The 17,170-nt window shown below is 34.0% G+C and overlaps 4 protein-coding genes across 4 annotated transcripts; 2 read left to right on the top strand and 2 right to left on the bottom strand.

The window, feature by feature from the left end:
* Positions 1 to 8,422: 8,422 nt before the first annotated feature.
* Positions 8,423 to 8,827, bottom strand: GGTG_04579 (hypothetical protein; the record flags this gene model as incomplete). The annotated part of the gene is made up of 1 exon (XM_009222376.1): positions 8,423 to 8,827. A coding segment is annotated over one exon (405 nt), but the record flags the coding sequence as incomplete, so codon positions are not given.
* A 93-nt stretch (positions 8,828 to 8,920) lies between these two features.
* On the bottom strand, positions 8,921 to 9,471 carry GGTG_04578 (hypothetical protein; the record flags this gene model as incomplete). Its single annotated transcript, XM_009222375.1, has 2 exons — positions 8,921 to 9,005; positions 9,326 to 9,471. 2 exons carry the CDS (start codon positions 9,469 to 9,471, stop codon positions 8,921 to 8,923), a joined length of 231 nt encoding a protein of 76 aa, XP_009220639.1.
* A 326-nt stretch (positions 9,472 to 9,797) lies between these two features.
* GGTG_04577 (hypothetical protein) lies at positions 9,798 to 11,068 on the top strand (the record flags this gene model as incomplete). The annotated part of the gene is made up of 4 exons (XM_009222374.1): positions 9,798 to 9,814; positions 9,986 to 10,057; positions 10,695 to 10,760; positions 11,020 to 11,068. 4 exons carry the CDS (start codon positions 9,798 to 9,800, stop codon positions 11,066 to 11,068), a joined length of 204 nt encoding a protein of 67 aa, XP_009220638.1.
* A 3,203-nt stretch (positions 11,069 to 14,271) lies between these two features.
* On the top strand, positions 14,272 to 14,749 carry GGTG_04576 (hypothetical protein; the record flags this gene model as incomplete). The annotated part of the gene is made up of 2 exons (XM_009222373.1): positions 14,272 to 14,419; positions 14,652 to 14,749. 2 exons carry the CDS (start codon positions 14,272 to 14,274, stop codon positions 14,747 to 14,749), a joined length of 246 nt encoding a protein of 81 aa, XP_009220637.1.
* Between the last annotated feature and the right edge of the window lie 2,421 nt (positions 14,750 to 17,170).

Below are 17,170 nucleotides of genomic sequence, written 5' to 3'. Positions count from 1 at the left end.
AAATTTAAATTTGTAAAATATTGGTTTATTTTAAAAACGGATTTAAAAAAGTTTAACGTTTTTTTATTGCGGGATTTTTGTAATTTGCTTATTTATCCTTTGGTTAAAAATTTTTTTTTTGCTTTCGTTATTTTTAATAAAAAACCGTTCCGTTTGCGTTTTGTTAGCAATTTTAAATTAAATAAATTGTTTTTTTTATAACGGTTGGGGGGGGGCCGGGTAAAAAGCGGATAAATGCAAAAAGCGGGAAGGTATAAATGGCAAAATAATTTATTTGGTCCGGTTGGGGTGCGCATTTATTTCCCGTTTCCAAAACAAATTATTTCGGTTGGTTTAAAAATGTATTTTTAGCCTTTTTAATTTTTTTTTTTATTGCGGGGCATGCTTGTTAAAAAGCTAGGTAATTGCTTTCGCAATTGCAATATTTCGGTTTGCTTTTTTTTGTAATAAATTAACCCCCGTACAATGGGTACAAAAATTCCCCGGCTTTGCTATTGTTATGCAACGGCCCGGCGCAATGCAAATAACAAATTGCTTTTTTGCAAAATTTTAATTTATATTTTTACCCGTAGCATTTATAATATTAAACGGCTTTTGCTTCCGTTGCAAACGGTTTAACGTTAAAAATTTCGTTTTTAAATACGAAACCGTTGTTGCATGCGGTTTAAATTACGGCGGGAAATGTAATTTTAATTAATACCGTAACGTATTTTTCCGGTTACCAAACGTTTTATATATGAATAAAATTAATTTCGGCCCCAATATTATACGCTTTAAATTCGTGCAATAAAATATTATTATTATTGGTTGCGTTTTATTAAATGCTTTTAATTACAACGTTATAAATTTGGGTTTGGTATATTACTTTGCTGCTAAATACTTTAATAACTTACGCGGTATTTTTTATATGCTTAATAACGGTTATATAAAATAAAATTATTACGTTATCGTTAAAAAGCTTGCGCGTTGCTTTTACGTTGTTACTAAATTTTTTAATTAATGTAATAATAATTTTAATAAATATGCGGTTTGCAATTTTAAAAAAAACGTTTTTAGTTAAAATGGTAATTTTGCGTTTGGTGCGCGCAAAAATATATTTTGGGGAAAAAAAGCCGGTATTAGGAAATGCGTAAAGGCGGATTGTAAGCGGGTAGTTACCGGTTTGGCCGTTTTACGGCAAACCGGTTGCTAAAATCGAAGCATAATTGGTAATTTGCTTGCAAACGTTGCGTATTTTAGCGATAATTTCGTTTTTTATAATGCAAAAATGTTACAAAGTAAATAGTATATACTGTTATAAAGAAGCTTTAGGCATAAATATTAAATGCTTAAGGCATTGGAAGAGCGGTCCCCTTGCCTGGAAGCGTATAACGCTTCCAGGCGTTAAAAGGGAAGCTTAATAAGCAAAGAGGATAGGGAATTACGTATATATAAAAGGCAAAGGCCCTTACGGAACCCTGCACTTCAAATCCTTTTTTCCTTAAAGCATATTAACCGGAGTAGCCTTATACCGTGCTTATCCCTTTTGCTTGCAATAATTATAAGCCCGGCAATTTTTAAACCCTTTAACGTAAAGTAAAAGGCTTAGCAGTACGGATTTATTCCTTTTTTATTACTTTTATTAAATCGTTCCCAAACGCGCTCTTTTAAGCGCGTTTATCCTCCTTTTCCTTTCCGCGATTCTTTTACGGAAAAATTTTTACGCTTTTAAAACCTCTTTCGACAAAATTTTTTTTGCCGAAACAAACTCCGTTATTAATCCCGAACGTTGCCGAAAACCTTTATTAAATTTTACTTTTTTAACTTTTACGTTTTTACGCTTTTAAAGCTTTTAACCTTTTATTCTTTACCGTTTTATTTTTACGAACTTCCGGTTGCTACCAATTATAAATAGTACGAATAACGATTTTTTCGTAATAGCGCTATTTAAAAATTAAAAGCAATGGCTTACGTGGTTTACGGCGTTCCGTTAAAACGCATTAATTTTAAGGATTTAAAACCAGGTTAACCTTAATTTAAAATCCCCGAACGACGTGCAGGCCGACGAAACCCTGGACTTTAACTTTTTTGCAGTAAAGGCCCGGGCCAAGCACGTTAAGGACTATAAGTTTAAACGCCTGGCTTAGCAAACGATCCTTTTAACCGAAAAAAAAGGTTTATTTAAAAGTTTGGCAGGGCAAAAGCAAAGCTACGCAAAAATTTAATCCCGAACCTTTTTAAGCCCTTTTGGTTTTTACCAAAAGTAATTTTAAAACTAAATACAAAAAAACGTTTAAAATAAAGGATACCGCAAGCAAAACCGTTTCGAAAAAGATTATAACCCTTTCCAAATGAATTAATTTTTTCGTAAACCTTGTTGCGCTTGCGAACGCGCAATTAAAAGTTTAAGCTAATAATTACGTTACTTTCCGTAATATTATTATTTGCTTAAAAGCGCTTTACGCTTTTACCTTTATAATAAAAATTTAAATAATTTTTTAAAAGTACCGCAATACGCTTAAAAAGGCCGCCAGCATTACAAATGTTAACCAATGGTTTTCGAAATTTTAAACGATTTTTATTTAAGCCAAAATTAAAAACGTTTTTAAAGTACAAAGCCTTACGCCCATGTTTAACTTTTTTAAGCATATAAAGCGCTTCGACCCTTTTTAAACAAAGCGTTACCGTTAAAAAGTAACTACGAACGACTTTACGGGAAAAATGGATATTTTGGTTACCAAATTTTTAACGATTTTTTTTAACACCGCATTAATAATTCGAGCATTAAAAAAAAGCTCGCGTTTTTAACCTTTGGGGGCGCATTTGGAAATAGGAACGAAAAAGCTAAAAGCATTTAACAAAATAACGCAACAACGTACGGATGCCCGGCTTGCATTTAAAATTATTTTTAAAAACCAAAGGATTGCTAAAAGCTCGTTTACGTGCTTACCGGCAATTCCGAACGCTTTTGCAACAAACCAAGCAATAAAAAATGCAAAAAAATTAAATTTTTTTTGGAAAAAAACCGTTAAAAGTTATTTAAAAAATCCTTCCTTTTTAAAAGCAAATTTAAAAATTCCGTTTAAAGGAAGCAAGCCAAAAGCGCGTTAAATTTCGGTCCCCAAACTTTAAAAAAAAAATGGGATTTAAACGCGGCCGTGCTTAAAATGCCTTTGTTTTAAAGCGTTTTTTCGGCTTTCGATATTATAAAAAATATTTATTTCGAAAGCACGCTATTCGATAATTACGGTTCGTTTTATATCGTTAATAATAAAAAGCGCTTTAACAAAGAGTCGTTCCAATTGTTAAACGGTACCAAAACGGTTTAGTGCGGCATTTAATACTTTCCAATTTTGGAACGTAGCATTCGTACGCTTTTTAGCTTTTTAAACGAAAGCAAAAACTTTAAGCTTTATAACGTCGTTTTGGTAAAAGGCTTTTATATTAATATTATTTCGAAAGCCCGTTTAAACGCTAAAAGGGTATAATTTTGCGGGAAAAACGCGATTTTGCGCATTAAAAAGGTTACCAACGGGAAAGTAATTAAACGCTTTTAGCGCAAAAATAACGTAATGTTTTATAAATACAAACCTATTGCTATTTATTTTGTATTAATTACGTTGCAATCTTTTTTAAAAAATACGGTTTTAACTTTTGCAATTAAAAAATTTTTACGCCGCAAGCGTGCTACGCATACGTAACGTCCATTTTCGGACTTTACGAAACCGCAAAAAAATACCGCCGACTTTTAGCATTTGCGCAATGGTTATTTAGGATTACAAGCGCTAAAAGCTTTTGTTTAAAACGCCCGGAACGTTAAAATTAAAGGATTTAAACGGATTAAATGCGAAGCATGCGCAATAACTTATGCTACAGCCGTTATTTCCAAACGCTTTATAAAAAGGGCCATGCGCCTTTTTTAAAGGGTTTAATTTAACCTATTTAATTACTTTAAGTTAAAGTTAAGGATAAATTGGGTTTTGCTATTAATGGACGAATATAACGGCAAAACCTAAAGCTTTACATTTCCAAATAAAAAGGGACCAACGGTTACCAAAATTTTAAAAAAATGGAAAGCGTAAATAAAAAAACAATACGGATTGTTTGTTATTATTTTTAAATACGACCAAAAAAAGTCCATTATATTTGTAAAAGGGTTTTCGGAATACGAAAAATGGGCTTAAATTAAAGGTATCGTTATTAAAACCTTACCGTTATATATTTACGAGCCCAACGGGATAATTAAGCGTACGGGACAAAACGTTATTACGAAAGGGATATATATGCGCAAAAGCGCAAAACTCCTTAAGCATTTATGGCCGAAAACGGTTTACGTTGCCGTTTAATTAAAAAATATAAATTTTTTACCGTTAAAAAGCATGCGCGCTTCCAACGATATTTTTTTAAATTAATTTTGGGGGTGGTTTCGGCATTACGCCCCAAAGCTTTTTACGGGTTTAATAGCTAATTTAAAACCGGATTGGAACGGTATTTACGCTTACGGGTGCAAAATTTATCCTTTAAACGTAAAAAAGTCCCATAACGCGGATTTTAAGCATTTTAAAGTTAATTTTCGTACCGGGGTTAAATATTTAATGGGCTATTAAGCTTTTAATATTTATTAAATTTAGGTCCCGTTAAAAAAAAAAGTAATAATTATAAAAAACGTTAAATTTAATAAAAAAAGCTTTTTTAAAGGCAAGCAAAAAAAGGACCCGATCGACGTAGCTATTTATAACTTGTTGGTTAAGTACAACGAAACGGAAAACCCGTTTGCAACCCAAAAAGGAATTGTTAATGCGCTAGGGCTTTTTTAACCGGAAAAGTTTTAAGCACTTACCTTTGCTACCAAGCATTAAGGTTAAAAATTGGGGGTAAAAAAATTAGGTTTTGTCGTAACCATAAGGGCTAAAGCCGCAAAGGATTCGGCCAACGGGCCGGATTTAAACGCGCACAAATTTTTAATTTTAAATGCTTTAAAAAATGGCCATAAAGCAAAGCAAATGCGTAATACGGGCTTTTTACGTATAAGCAATTCGTATTACGGCTTTATACGGCCCGGAAAAAGCGATAACTTTCCGCCGGTAAAGGGTAAAGGTAACGACGAGCCCGAAAAATAACCTTTAAAATCGTTAGGGCTGGCTTTACTTTATAAAGCAACAAACCGGTCTTTGCTTACTTTAGGACCGGATATGCCAATTGCGACCATAAGCGGCACCTTTGCGGCGCCCCCAATCGCGATACCAAAAGCGTTTAAAACTTTTAAAAATTTGTCCGAAACAAACCTAAACGAGCAAAAAGCGCCGCCTTCCTTTTTTTTTCCGGTTAAAAAAGGTAAAAGCCGACCCCGCAAAGGGACGGGCCTTTCGCTTTTGCCCAAAGCCTTTTTTTTTAACGCGTTTTTACCGGATTTGCTAATAATTATGTTTAAAGCGATCCGCGCCGTAACGCGTGCGGCCGTAAAAAAAAAAAAAAAAAAAAAAAAGGAAAAGCAAACAACGCAATAACTTTAATAACGCTATTTTTTATTACGGCTTAGCGATAACGTTTAACGTTTTTAAACCGGAAATTAAAAACGTTGCTTTTAAAACAAGCTTAATAAACGAAAGTTAACGAGCTTTTTTCGATACGTATTTGCTTAATTAACAAACGGCAATTAAAAAAAGTAATTTCGGCCATTGCCCGGTTTACGAAATAATTGCAATTGCCGTAACGAAAATATTAAAATGCAATAACTTTTAAAAATATAAGCAATTGCACCGAAACGAATTACAATAAATTTTAAAATTTTAACGAAAATTTAATACGCACCCGTATAAAAAGGAATTTAAATAATTTGCTTTCGGGGAAATTAATAAGTTATTGGAAAAAAAAATTTGGAAAAAAATTTCGAAAAATTTATTTAATGGTAAAGCCATCGATATTATTTAGGTATTTATTTACAAATTCGACGAAAACGGTTACGTTACAAATTATAAATTTCGCGCGGTAATTAAAAGTAATTAATAATTTAACGGTTTGGAAAAAACTTACGCTGTTACGTTTGCAACCAAAAGCTTTAAAATTATAATAGCAATTATAATTTATTTCGATTTTAAAGCGTACCAAATCGACGTTAGCAAAGCCTTTTTTTACGCAAAAATTAACGATAACCATATACCCGTTTACGTAAAGTTCCTTTTTGGGTATTACCGAAAAAGGTTTGTGGCCCGGTTTAAAAAAGCTTTGTACGGGCTACGGGATTTACCGAAATTGTAATACCTGGTTTTCAAAAAAACCTTTAAGAAATTAAAGCTTATCCCGTTAACGGAAAAGCTTTATTTATTTATAAGCATAAAATGTAAGGTTTTTTTTTTTTGTACGTTAACAATATAATTATTTTTAACCGTGCTACGCATTTAAAAATGGCAACAAAAGTATTGAACGGTTTTAAAAAGGAGTACAAAATAAAAAAGGGACCATTTAAAATTTTCCTTAAAATTTAAATCGTAAGGGATAAAAAAGTACGGATAATAACCTTGCATTATAATTTTTATATCGATAAAATCGTTAATACTTTTAATTTCGGAAATAAAAGCGTAAAGCGCTTTTTTTTGCTTAGCCAAACGTTTAAAAAGAATTTGGGGGTGGCGATACCCGCTAAAGTCCTGGCTATGCAAAAAAAAGTCGGGTTTATACTTTATACGGCCATTACCATTCGTTTAAACGTTGCTTTTGCGAGCGCAAAACTTTTTAAATACCTTACAAACCCAAATAAAAAGCATTTGGAAGCGGCAAACCATACCTTTTTATATTTAAAAGGGTCGAAATCCTATTGCATTCGGTTAGGGAACGTTTTAAAATTCGACCATTTGCTTTTCGCTTTAAACGCTTTTTTTGCCAACGATAAAAAAACGAAAAAGTCGTTTAAAAGATACGTTATATTTTTATTTGGAAGGCCCGTAGCGTAAAAAGCAAAAAAATAAGTTACCGTTACAACGTTTACCATAAAGGCAAAGCTTTTGGCGCTTATAAAATTTAGAAAAGAAATTATCGCTATGCAAAGGTTTTTTCGAAATTTGCGCTTGGAAATTAATACTTTTTAAAAGCTTTGCTGTAATAACATATAAACAATTCGATTGGTAATTAAAAAGGGCACCCGCATTAATACGGTTTTAAAGTACGTAAATATTATAAACATATGGTTACGTTAAAAGTACCAAAAAGGAACGTTTAACGTAGTATATTTTAAAACCGCCTTTATACCAGTAAACGGGCTTACCAAAAACCTCCCGCTTTACAAATTTAAAACATTTAAAATTGCTTTAAGGTTGTACGATTCCTTTAAAAACGGGTTGGCAAGCTTAATACGCAGCTAAAAACTTTAAAATAAATATTAAAAGCGTATAACGTTTGCATAAAGGCATAACGCAAACTTTTTTTTTATTAATAAGTATAAAGCATGCCGGTTTTAAATAATAAAACGGCATTTAATTATAACGCGTTGTTAGGGGTTAATCGGTGCAAAGGCGGGTAGTTACCGGGTTACGGGCCGGATGCGGTATTTTTTTTATCAAACCTCCGTAAATCTTTTACCAAAGGTGCTATCGCTAACAAAGATTGTTCTTTTTTTAACCTCCCCTTCCTTTGTACCCTTTCGGGCACCCGGGGTCGGTCTTTTAAATCTTTCGCGTTCCAAACGCTTTCGTACAATTTAAGCTTTACCCTATTTTTTAGCTTCGCCATTATGCTTTGGCCGCGATACCGGTAATTTGCCGGCATGTTTTTAAAAGGTCCGTGCCCGGCTGGTTGCTAACGCCCCTTTTTTCTTTTTTGCCGGGCGGTTTCGCCCGTACATTTAACGCTTTTCGTTTTTTGCCGGGCGATTTTGCCCGTGCTTTTAACATATTGCCCCTTTTCGATACGGCTTATCCCAAACCGTTTATGCCGCGCGTGCAACCCCGTAAGTAGCCGGTAATTTACGGTATTTCGCTAAGCCGCCTTAATGCCCGGCAACGTTTGGGAAAACCGGCTGTAAAATTTTATAGCATTCGGAAAAATGGGTCCGTACCGGCATATAAAAAGCTTTTTTTCCCGCTTAAAGCTACAAACCCTTTTTTTTCCTTTTTGTGCATTTAATAACCATTTTAACAATTTTAACGATCGTAACCGTAAATAATTGGTATTTAGCTGTTTTTTTTAAACATTTGGACCTAACCGGTAATTGTAAATGTTATTTTTCGTACCCAATTACGTAAAAAAAGTAATATTCTTTCGGGTGTTCGTTTCGGGTTTTTCGGTCTTAACCAACCCGCTAGCCTTTTTTAGCAACCCCCCGGTATCCTTTTTAGCTATTGTAATTTAATTGGATTTGGATTCGGTTTCGCCGAAACTTTTAATTTTTTAAATTTTTAACGATCGCTTTACCGGTAACTTTTTGGTAAGCTTTTTAAATATTGCGGGTTTATCGGGCCCTTTTGCGCTTGCAACTTTTTAAAATTCCCGCAAACGTTTTGTCGGTAACCCCCCGGCGGGCTTTAACCGCCGCAGCAAAAAAACCTTTGCCAAAAAAAAGCGTAAAGCGCGCGATAAACGCCGCCGCAACGCTTTTAATTCCAATAAACTTGCTTTCGAAACGAACATTGCCTTTTTTTTGCTTTACATAAGTATTTGCAACGCGTTCCCGTTGCAAAAAGTTATCGATTTTTAATAAAGCGATAATTAAAATTTTATTTATTTGCCCCTTTTTAAAAATAATTATACGAAACGTGCGGTATTTTATAGCCGTTATTTTGGTCGTTAAGCATATTAAAATTATGCCGTTAACCCCTATATGCCAATATGCTCCGATAATTGTACGGGGTTTTTTAAATGTATTTATTGCAAAAACGTGGTTAGCAATAAAACTTGCGTTAAATTCCCCAAATAATTTTGGGAAATGGCCCAAAACCTTTACAAAATTTTAAATACCGTTTACAAACGGTTGCCCAAAACGATACCGAAGTTTTTCGAAAAGCTTACTAAAGCCCAATTTCGCGCTTGCAAGGCTATTTAAAAGGTTAAATTTTTTTATACCATGTTGGCCGAATAGTTTGCGCGTTACAAACGTTAAACCGTTATTTAAAAGCGCATCCAGCGCAAAATTGTTAGCGCTATAACATTAAAAGCTATTTAAAATATTTTTTAATAATTTTACGCTATCGCCGTTTAAATAAAAAGGCAAGCTTAAGTTTTGGCTGGCATCGGTAATTTTTTTAACAAAATAAAAGCGTTTTTTAAGCGTTTTAAAAAAAATGTGGTTACTTTTTTTAATGGCATTGCCGTTAATTTTGCTACGATTGCGGCGCATTTGGATATTTAGGCTTACAATTGCGCGGTTTCCCGTAAAAGTGCGGCGTCCGTATTAACGCCGGGAAGTGCCGCTTTTGGCGCCAATAATTTTAGCGGCAACAACTGTAGCGCCAGCGAAAAGGACGTGGTTTTTAAAGGTTTTGGTTCCCTTGGATACGGCATTTAATCGATTTTTTTTACATATTTTCCTAATTAATTATTGGTATTCCCTTTTCGAAAGGTAATTAATTTTAAATCTTTTTCGTTAATTTATTACAATTAAAATTACAATTTCTTTTTATTATATTGCCTTTGCAACATTGCGAAATTCCGGTATTTATATTTACCAATTAAGCTTTAATGCCCCAATAAATAATTTTAAAATGCTTTTTCTTTGCCCCCCCAATGGGTTTAAATACCGCCGATATGCATTTGCCGCTACCCGAACGCTTAAGCCCGTTTGCTATACCATCCGGAAATTTTTTTATTTCCTTTTCGGGCAAACAATAATGTTTTTTACTACAACGTACGTTTAAAATGCGGTAATTGCTTTAACGTATTGCGCTAAGCATGCCCTTTACGGGCTTTTCGAAATATGCTATACTTTGTATGTCCTTCGGGATTTAAATGTATCGCACTATTAATTTGGGGCATCCTTTGTACTATACCGTCCCCACCTAACTTTTTGTTTATAAAGCACAATATTTTACGGCTATTACAAACCGTTTACAAATTTTTTTACGTTTTTCCCCGGTAACCAACCGGTTCGGTACGTTTAAAATATTTTTTTAAGCCATTTTTTTGGCCTTTGTTATTCCTTTCTTGTAATACCCCCGTTCCTTCCGGGTATTTACCCGTTAGGGTTCGGTATTTTCCTTATTTTATAAGCTTGCTTACAATAAATTTGCTTTATACGTTTAAACAATTTTTTTCGTAATATCCCTTTTTGGAATTTACAAATTTTCCGATTCGTTATAACTTATTTATTTAATTAGGTATTTTCGTTTCCGCAAAAGCCCTTTATATTTTAGCAAAGCCTTTACTTCGAAACGATCCTTTTTTTTTTTCGATTTTTAATTTTTTATTTTTTGGTTTTTTGCTGGGCCTTTTTTTAAACGCCCGCAATAAATTTGCCGGAAATACGTTATATATTCGGTAATTTACCGAAAGCTTTAACCGGAACGCCAAACCAGCTAACCCAACCATTTTTAGGATTTGGAAAGGTCCCAACCATTTGTTTAACAATTTTTTCGACGGCTTTTTTATTTTAATATTCGCCGTATTTAGCAATACCCAATCGCTTACCCCGAAAAGCACCGGGGTTTTGCCTTTATTATAATACTTTTTATATATATTATTCGCTTTTTTTAGCAATTTTTTAATTTGCTTTTTAATTGCTTCCAAAGCCCCCGCCCTAACTTTAACCGTTACCGAAGGTTTTTTTTTAATTACCCAAAGGTTATAAAACCTTTGTAAGTAAAACTTTATTAACAAAAACGCCGGGGTTTTTTGCAACCCCGAATGTACGCTTATATTGTACATTTACGTTGCTAAATGCAATAGCAACGCTTAATCGTTTTGCTTTTTGCAGCAAAAGCACCGGAAATAATGCTTTATTGCTTGGTTCGTCCGTTCCGTTTGCCCGTCGGTTTAAGGGTAATATGCTATCAATAGCTTTTTTGCAACCTTTAAATATCCGGCAAAAGTTATTTAAAACCCGTTTGTAAATAGCTTGTTCCGGTTCGATACAATTTTTTCGGGCGTTCCTAACAATCCTTAAACGTATATAAATAAAAAATTCCCCAATCTTTTATTGGTTAATTTCGTAAACGTTAAAATAAAAAAGCTATATTTAATAAACCGGTTAACCATTACTAATATTGCATCGCGCTTTTTGCCGGTTCCATTTACCGATATTAAAAATTTTCCGATAAAATTTATCGATAGCTTTTGTTCCGGGCGGTTTAGCACGGGCAAAAGTGCTAATAGCCCGTAAAGTGCTTGTATTTTCGGCTTTATTTATTAATATATTTAATACGTCCGTACGTATTTGCGTACGTTTTTAACCATACCCGGCTATTTAAACTACCGTTTAAACTTTTTTAAAATTTTGGCTATGCTTTTGTAACCCCCCGTTGGGCTATCGTATTGTTCCCAAAGCATTGTTCGTTGCAACGGCGTTAAATTCGGAACCCAAACTTTTTTTTTGTACTTAAATAAATCGTTGCTAATTTCCCAAACGTTAAATTTGCTTTTCTAAATACCGCTTTAAACAAAATCGTTTTTTATTTATACTTTAAAAATGCGCTTTAATGTCGTTTTGGTATTTTTTTTAGTAATGGTTGTTTTTATATGGGCTGTTTTTTGGAATTTAGCTAGCAAATCGCTTCGGAATTTTTTTTTTTGCCTTATCGGCTTCCCCGTTTACGGGTATATTTTAAAAACGTTTTAACAAGCTATTCGCGGGGTTCCGGTATTTTAGCTTCCATTTAATCGTAAAATCGTACTTTGTTAAATTTTTAAATTACCTTGCTTAACGCTTTATTACCTTTTTTTTATTAAAATATGGGTATGGTTTAAATGGTTGGTAATTATTTTAACAATTTTTTGTAAATAAGTTAAATAATGCCGTTACTTTTCGAAAACTTTTACGATCGCTAGCAATTTTAAATTAAAAATTGCATAGCGTAGCTTTTTTTATTGCAATTTTTTCGATATGTAAATTACCGGGTGCTACCGGCCGTTTTATAGTTATAACAGCACCGCTTTTATCGCAAAAGCCAAAGCGTTAATTCGCACGCATAACGGTTTCGAAAGGTTGAAATGCACCAATACTAAAGCTTTCGTAAATAATAACTTTAATTTGTAAAAAGCCTTTTTTGCAACATTTTTTAAATAAAATACGGTATTTTTGCTAAAAAAATCCGTTAAAAGCATAATAATTTTCGCATAACCCCTTACGAATTTTCGATAATACCCCGTAAAGCCCAAAAATACTTAAATATTTTTAACGCTTTCCGGTATTTTTTACTTTAAAATTGCAATAACCTTATTCGGCAAAATTTCGACCCCGAATTTAGTTATTTTAAACCTTAAAAAATCGATACTATCCGTTTCGAATTCGCATTTAGCCGGGCTAACGTAAAGCTTAAACCGTTCGAATCGTTTTAATACCGTTTTTATTGCTTTGCGGTGCTTTTCCTGTATTTTCGAAAAAATAAAAATGTTATTTAAATATACAATGCAATTGTTATTAATTAATTCCCCAAACGCCATATTAATAAAGCTTTGGAACGTTGTTAAAGCGTTGGCCAAACCGAAAGGCATTATTAAGTATTCGTAATGTTTATATTTGCAACGAAAAACAATTTTTTACTCGTTTTTTTATCGGATCCGTATTTTGTAATAAGCGTTTTTCAAATCCAGCTTGGTAAAGTACTAGCTTTTAAATACCCGGTTAAATATTTTGTAAATTAACGGGAATGCTAACCGGTTTTTTTTGATAATTTTATTAAAACCCCGATAATCGATACAAAAGCGAAACTTCCCGTCCTTTTTTAAAACGAATAAAATTCCGGCGCCGGCGGGGTTGGTTAAATGCCGAATCCAACCCTTTGCTATAACTTCGTCGAAGTACTTTTGGAAAATTTTTAATTCCTTTTTAAATAAAAAATAAATGCTTTTGTAAAGCGGTATCGTTCTTTTTTCCAATTCAATCGCGTAATTCCAGCTTATATATTTTAGCAAAGGGTTCGATTTATAAAGCTGCGCATATTTTGTAACTATCTTTTTAACCCATTCCGGAAAAGCTTTTAGCCCTTCCCCGGGGTTTTCCGGGGTTTCCGGGCGTATAACCGTTAGTACGGCTATCGCTTATCCCGATTGGATTAATTTTTTAGCTATTTCCAACAAAATTATTTTAACCTTTTTGGTGGTTACCGGAAATTTTTATTTTATATCCCCAAACCGGATTTTAATATCTTTTTGCTAAAGCCAAAGCATGCCTAACGTAATGTTGTACCCGGCCCGGGGCATTATTACGTAAAATACCATTAATTTTCGGGTTATTCCTTAATTATTCGTTACTCGAATTTTGTATTTTTTTACTTTTAGCGTAAGCATGCGTTTTTTGGTATCGAATTACGCCAAATAGCCCCCGTTTGGTACCGGTATTTTTCTTATTTTTACCAAAAAACGGTTATGCAATAAATTAACGTTGCTTTTATTGTTAACCAGCGCTTTTAACTTTACCCGGCGACCGTTAATCCGTAAATACATTTCGGTTTTTTAGCGCGTTTTAACCGCCGGGGCGTACTTTTAAGCCCCGGTATTTAAACGGCCAAATAGCGGTATCGAATTAAATAGCGATATTTTGCTTTTTTTAGGGCACGCCGGCCGGATATAGCCCAATTCCCCATATTTATAACACCGTACTTCGGGCTTTTTCCTTTTCGCCTTTTGTATAATCGTTGGGGCTAACGGGGTTTTCGAATTATCCGTTCGTATTTTGCATATTGCAACGATATGGCCTAACTGCCCGCATTTAAAATAAATAACCGGCTTTTTGGGGGTTAAAATACTTATATCCCCCGGGGTTTTTTTATACGGTTCCGATATTATTTTTGCTTTAAAAGCTTTAGTTTGCAATTTTTTTATAATGTAAGGAAAGCTTTTAAATATTACCCGTTTTTGGATTTCGGGGCGAAACCGGTTAAAAAATAATATTATTTTTATTTATTCGGGTGTTAATTCGGAAAGGTTATTTTTTACCAAATCCCAACAAATCCGGAACGTTTTAAACAATTCGTAATTTTTTTGCTTAATAACGGTATCCCCCGCAAGCTTTTTAATTGCTAGCTATATTTGCGAATTGGGGTTTTTCGATTTTGCTTAAAGCTACCGCAAAAAATTGGCCTAAATAAGCGATACCCCGGTATTTAAGTAATGCATTTGCTTGTATTTTGTTTATTGTGCCCGTTAACAATGGTTAAAAATGCTAAAAGCTATTTAAACCTTTATACGGTCCTTATCGTAACGTTTTTTTTCGTTTTCGAAAATAAATTCGTAATTGCTAATGTAATAAGCGATATTTTGCTAAATTGCCAATTTTTTAAGCATAAAAGGTTTAAAAGTAACTTTGCTTTACGTAAAACCTTTCCGTCGTTTAAAAGTATTTTTTTTATTTTTGTTTAAACCTTTATGCGCATGCTTCGACCTTTTGTTTTAAATTTTTTGGATTAAGCGGGCGCGTTTGCTTTGGGCTTTTAGCGCGTTATTTATTTTTTGCAATTTTTTTACGGAAAAGTTTTCGAAATCGTTGGAAATTTGCGGGGTTTTTTTGGTATTTTGTTTTGGTGGTTTAGCGGCTTTTTCCAACGTGCTCGACGTAGCGTTGGGCGTTATTATAAGCGGTGCGAAATTGCAAATGCCTTTTTTAAATTTGCTCGATCCTTTCCGGTAATTACCCGGGCTTACTTTTTAAATAAAAAAGGTATAAAAAAAGGAACAATATATTAAAGGTTAATTAGTGCAAAAGCGGGTAATTACCGGGTTACGGGCCGGATACGGTATTTTTTTGTTAAACTTTCGTAAATTTTTTACCAAAAGTGCTATCGCTAACAAAAATTGTTCCTTTTTTAACTTCCTTTTTTTTCGTGCCCTTTTGGGCATTCGGGGTTGGTTTTTTAAATCTTTCGCGCTTTAAGCGCTTTCGTACAATTTAAACTTTACTTTATTTTTTAGCTTTGCCATTATGCTTTGGCCGCGATACCGATAATTCGCCGGCATGTCCCCGGGGGGTCCGTGCCCGGCTGGCTGCCAGCGCCCCCTTTTTCCTTTTTTGCCGGGCGGTTTCGCCCGTGCATTTAACGCTCCCCGCTTTTTGCCGGGCGGTTTCGCCCGTGCTTTTAACACGCGTGCAATTTTTAAAAGCGTTGCACCTTTTTTTTGTCCATTTTTATTTTTATTTTAATTTTAACCCTTACTTATTATTTAATAAATAAAAGCATTTCCATAAAAAGAATAGCCCCGAATTATTGCGGTTTTAATGCTATTTTTTTAACTTTTTTCGTTATTATTACCATTTTTCCTTTTTTTTGGGGTCGGGTTACGAAAGGTAAAATTATTTCGACGGAAAGCTTTTTTATTCCTTTTTTTGGCTTTATCCTTTTGCTTGCTGCCCGGTTTTGGGTAAGGTTCGAAAAAATGGCTTACCATTTTTTTAAGCTTTTTAATTTTAAAGCGAAAATTACCCAAAAGCTTTTTTTGGAATAAAACAATTGCAATGCGCAATTGGGGCAAAAAGGGGAAAAGGTTGCAACGGTAATTGCTTTAAGCACATTAAACATACCGTAAAGTACAACCATTCCAAAAGGAGCGCGCTATGGGCTTATTGTTGCAAAAGCCCCGAAATTTTATTAAAAAGCTTTTGGTGCATTTATTGCATAGGACCGCGCGGGAAGTAATATTATTGGAAAAGCTAATTAAAACGTTCCCGTTAAAAAAGGGTCGACGGTTTCGCTAAAAGAAAAGGCCAAATAGCATTTTTTTTAAGGATTAAAACGGAAAGGAAAGGGGTGGTTAGCATAAAACCCGCGAAAACGGTTGGGAACGAATTAACCTGGCTATTTACTTTTGTTTTTTTACCCGTTTTGCGCTTCCGGGTATTGAAAAAAACGACGGGCTTATCGTTATTATTATTATTTTTTTAAACGAATTAATTAACGAATTTATTGAAATTAAAATTAATTTTAATCGTTTAACGAATAAGCTAATCGGGCCCGGAATTTTTGCTTGGTTTAATTAAAGCTTAAAAAGCACCGGTCGGGTTGGGTCGGAAATTAAAACGAAAGGTGCAAAAAGTAGCAAAAACAACCGGAAATTCGAAAACGGTTACGGCAATGTTAATCGGGGTTTAGGTTAAAAAACGGCGCAAAGCTTTTATCCGTTTAACGTAACGAGCCCGATTAGCTTTAACCCGTTTAACGCTTTCGGCGAACGTACGCGCTTTTATCGTTTTAATCGCTTGTATTACGGTACGCGTCGGGGCACCTGGGGAGGAACCTAAGGCCGCACTTTTAACGCGCCAACGTTACGCTTACAAAACCGCAACAAAACGCTAAAAACGCTTTGCCCAAATAGCTTTTTTTTCGTGCAATAACAAAGCTTTTTTTATAACAATAAAGTATAAGCCGTAGCAATTTATTGCATTTTAAATTTTTGGAACCCAATATTAACATATTTCGTTCTTTTTTTTGCTAATAACTTTGTAAAACGGTAGCATATTTTTTTGCTTACGATTAATTAACGTTAATACTTACCCCAAATCCTGCCGTATAATTTCGGAAAAATACTTTTACTTTTTCGATTTAGCTTTTTTAACCAAATAACCCGTTAACGAATTACCGTTGCGGTTATACCATGCTTACCGTACCCAACGCCCCCGAAACGAACCTTTCGGGCTTAATAATAACAATCTTACAAAACGCCGTTTTTTTATTCCTAACTTTGCATTTTATACGCAAAGCAATTTAAAATAATTTTAACGATTACGCCGTTTTATATTTCGCTTTGCATTTAAAACGCTTTAATAAAGCCCAAGCTTAATTTAAACATATTTTCCGGGTTATAAAAACCCGTTTTTAAGCTATTAACGAATTGCTAGCAACATACCGCTAAAACGCCAATACCGCTTACGCTATAATTTTAAACCAAAAAATAACGATTTGCAAACTTTAAATTTAAATTTAGCAATTATCCAGCCAAGCTATGCTTATACTAGCTACAAATACGCCCTTTTTAACGCAGCCTTTTAAGGCCGCCGCGTTATCGCTAGCAATCCGCCCCTAAACGGCCATTTTCGAAATTTTTAAAAGCACAAAAA

This window comes from Gaeumannomyces tritici, assembly GCF_000145635.1.
Source record: "Gaeumannomyces tritici R3-111a-1 unplaced genomic scaffold supercont2.2, whole genome shotgun sequence".
In the NCBI taxonomy this organism is placed as follows: domain Eukaryota; kingdom Fungi; phylum Ascomycota; class Sordariomycetes; order Magnaporthales; family Magnaporthaceae; genus Gaeumannomyces; species Gaeumannomyces tritici.
This window is presented reverse-complemented; position numbering and strand designations above follow the sequence as displayed.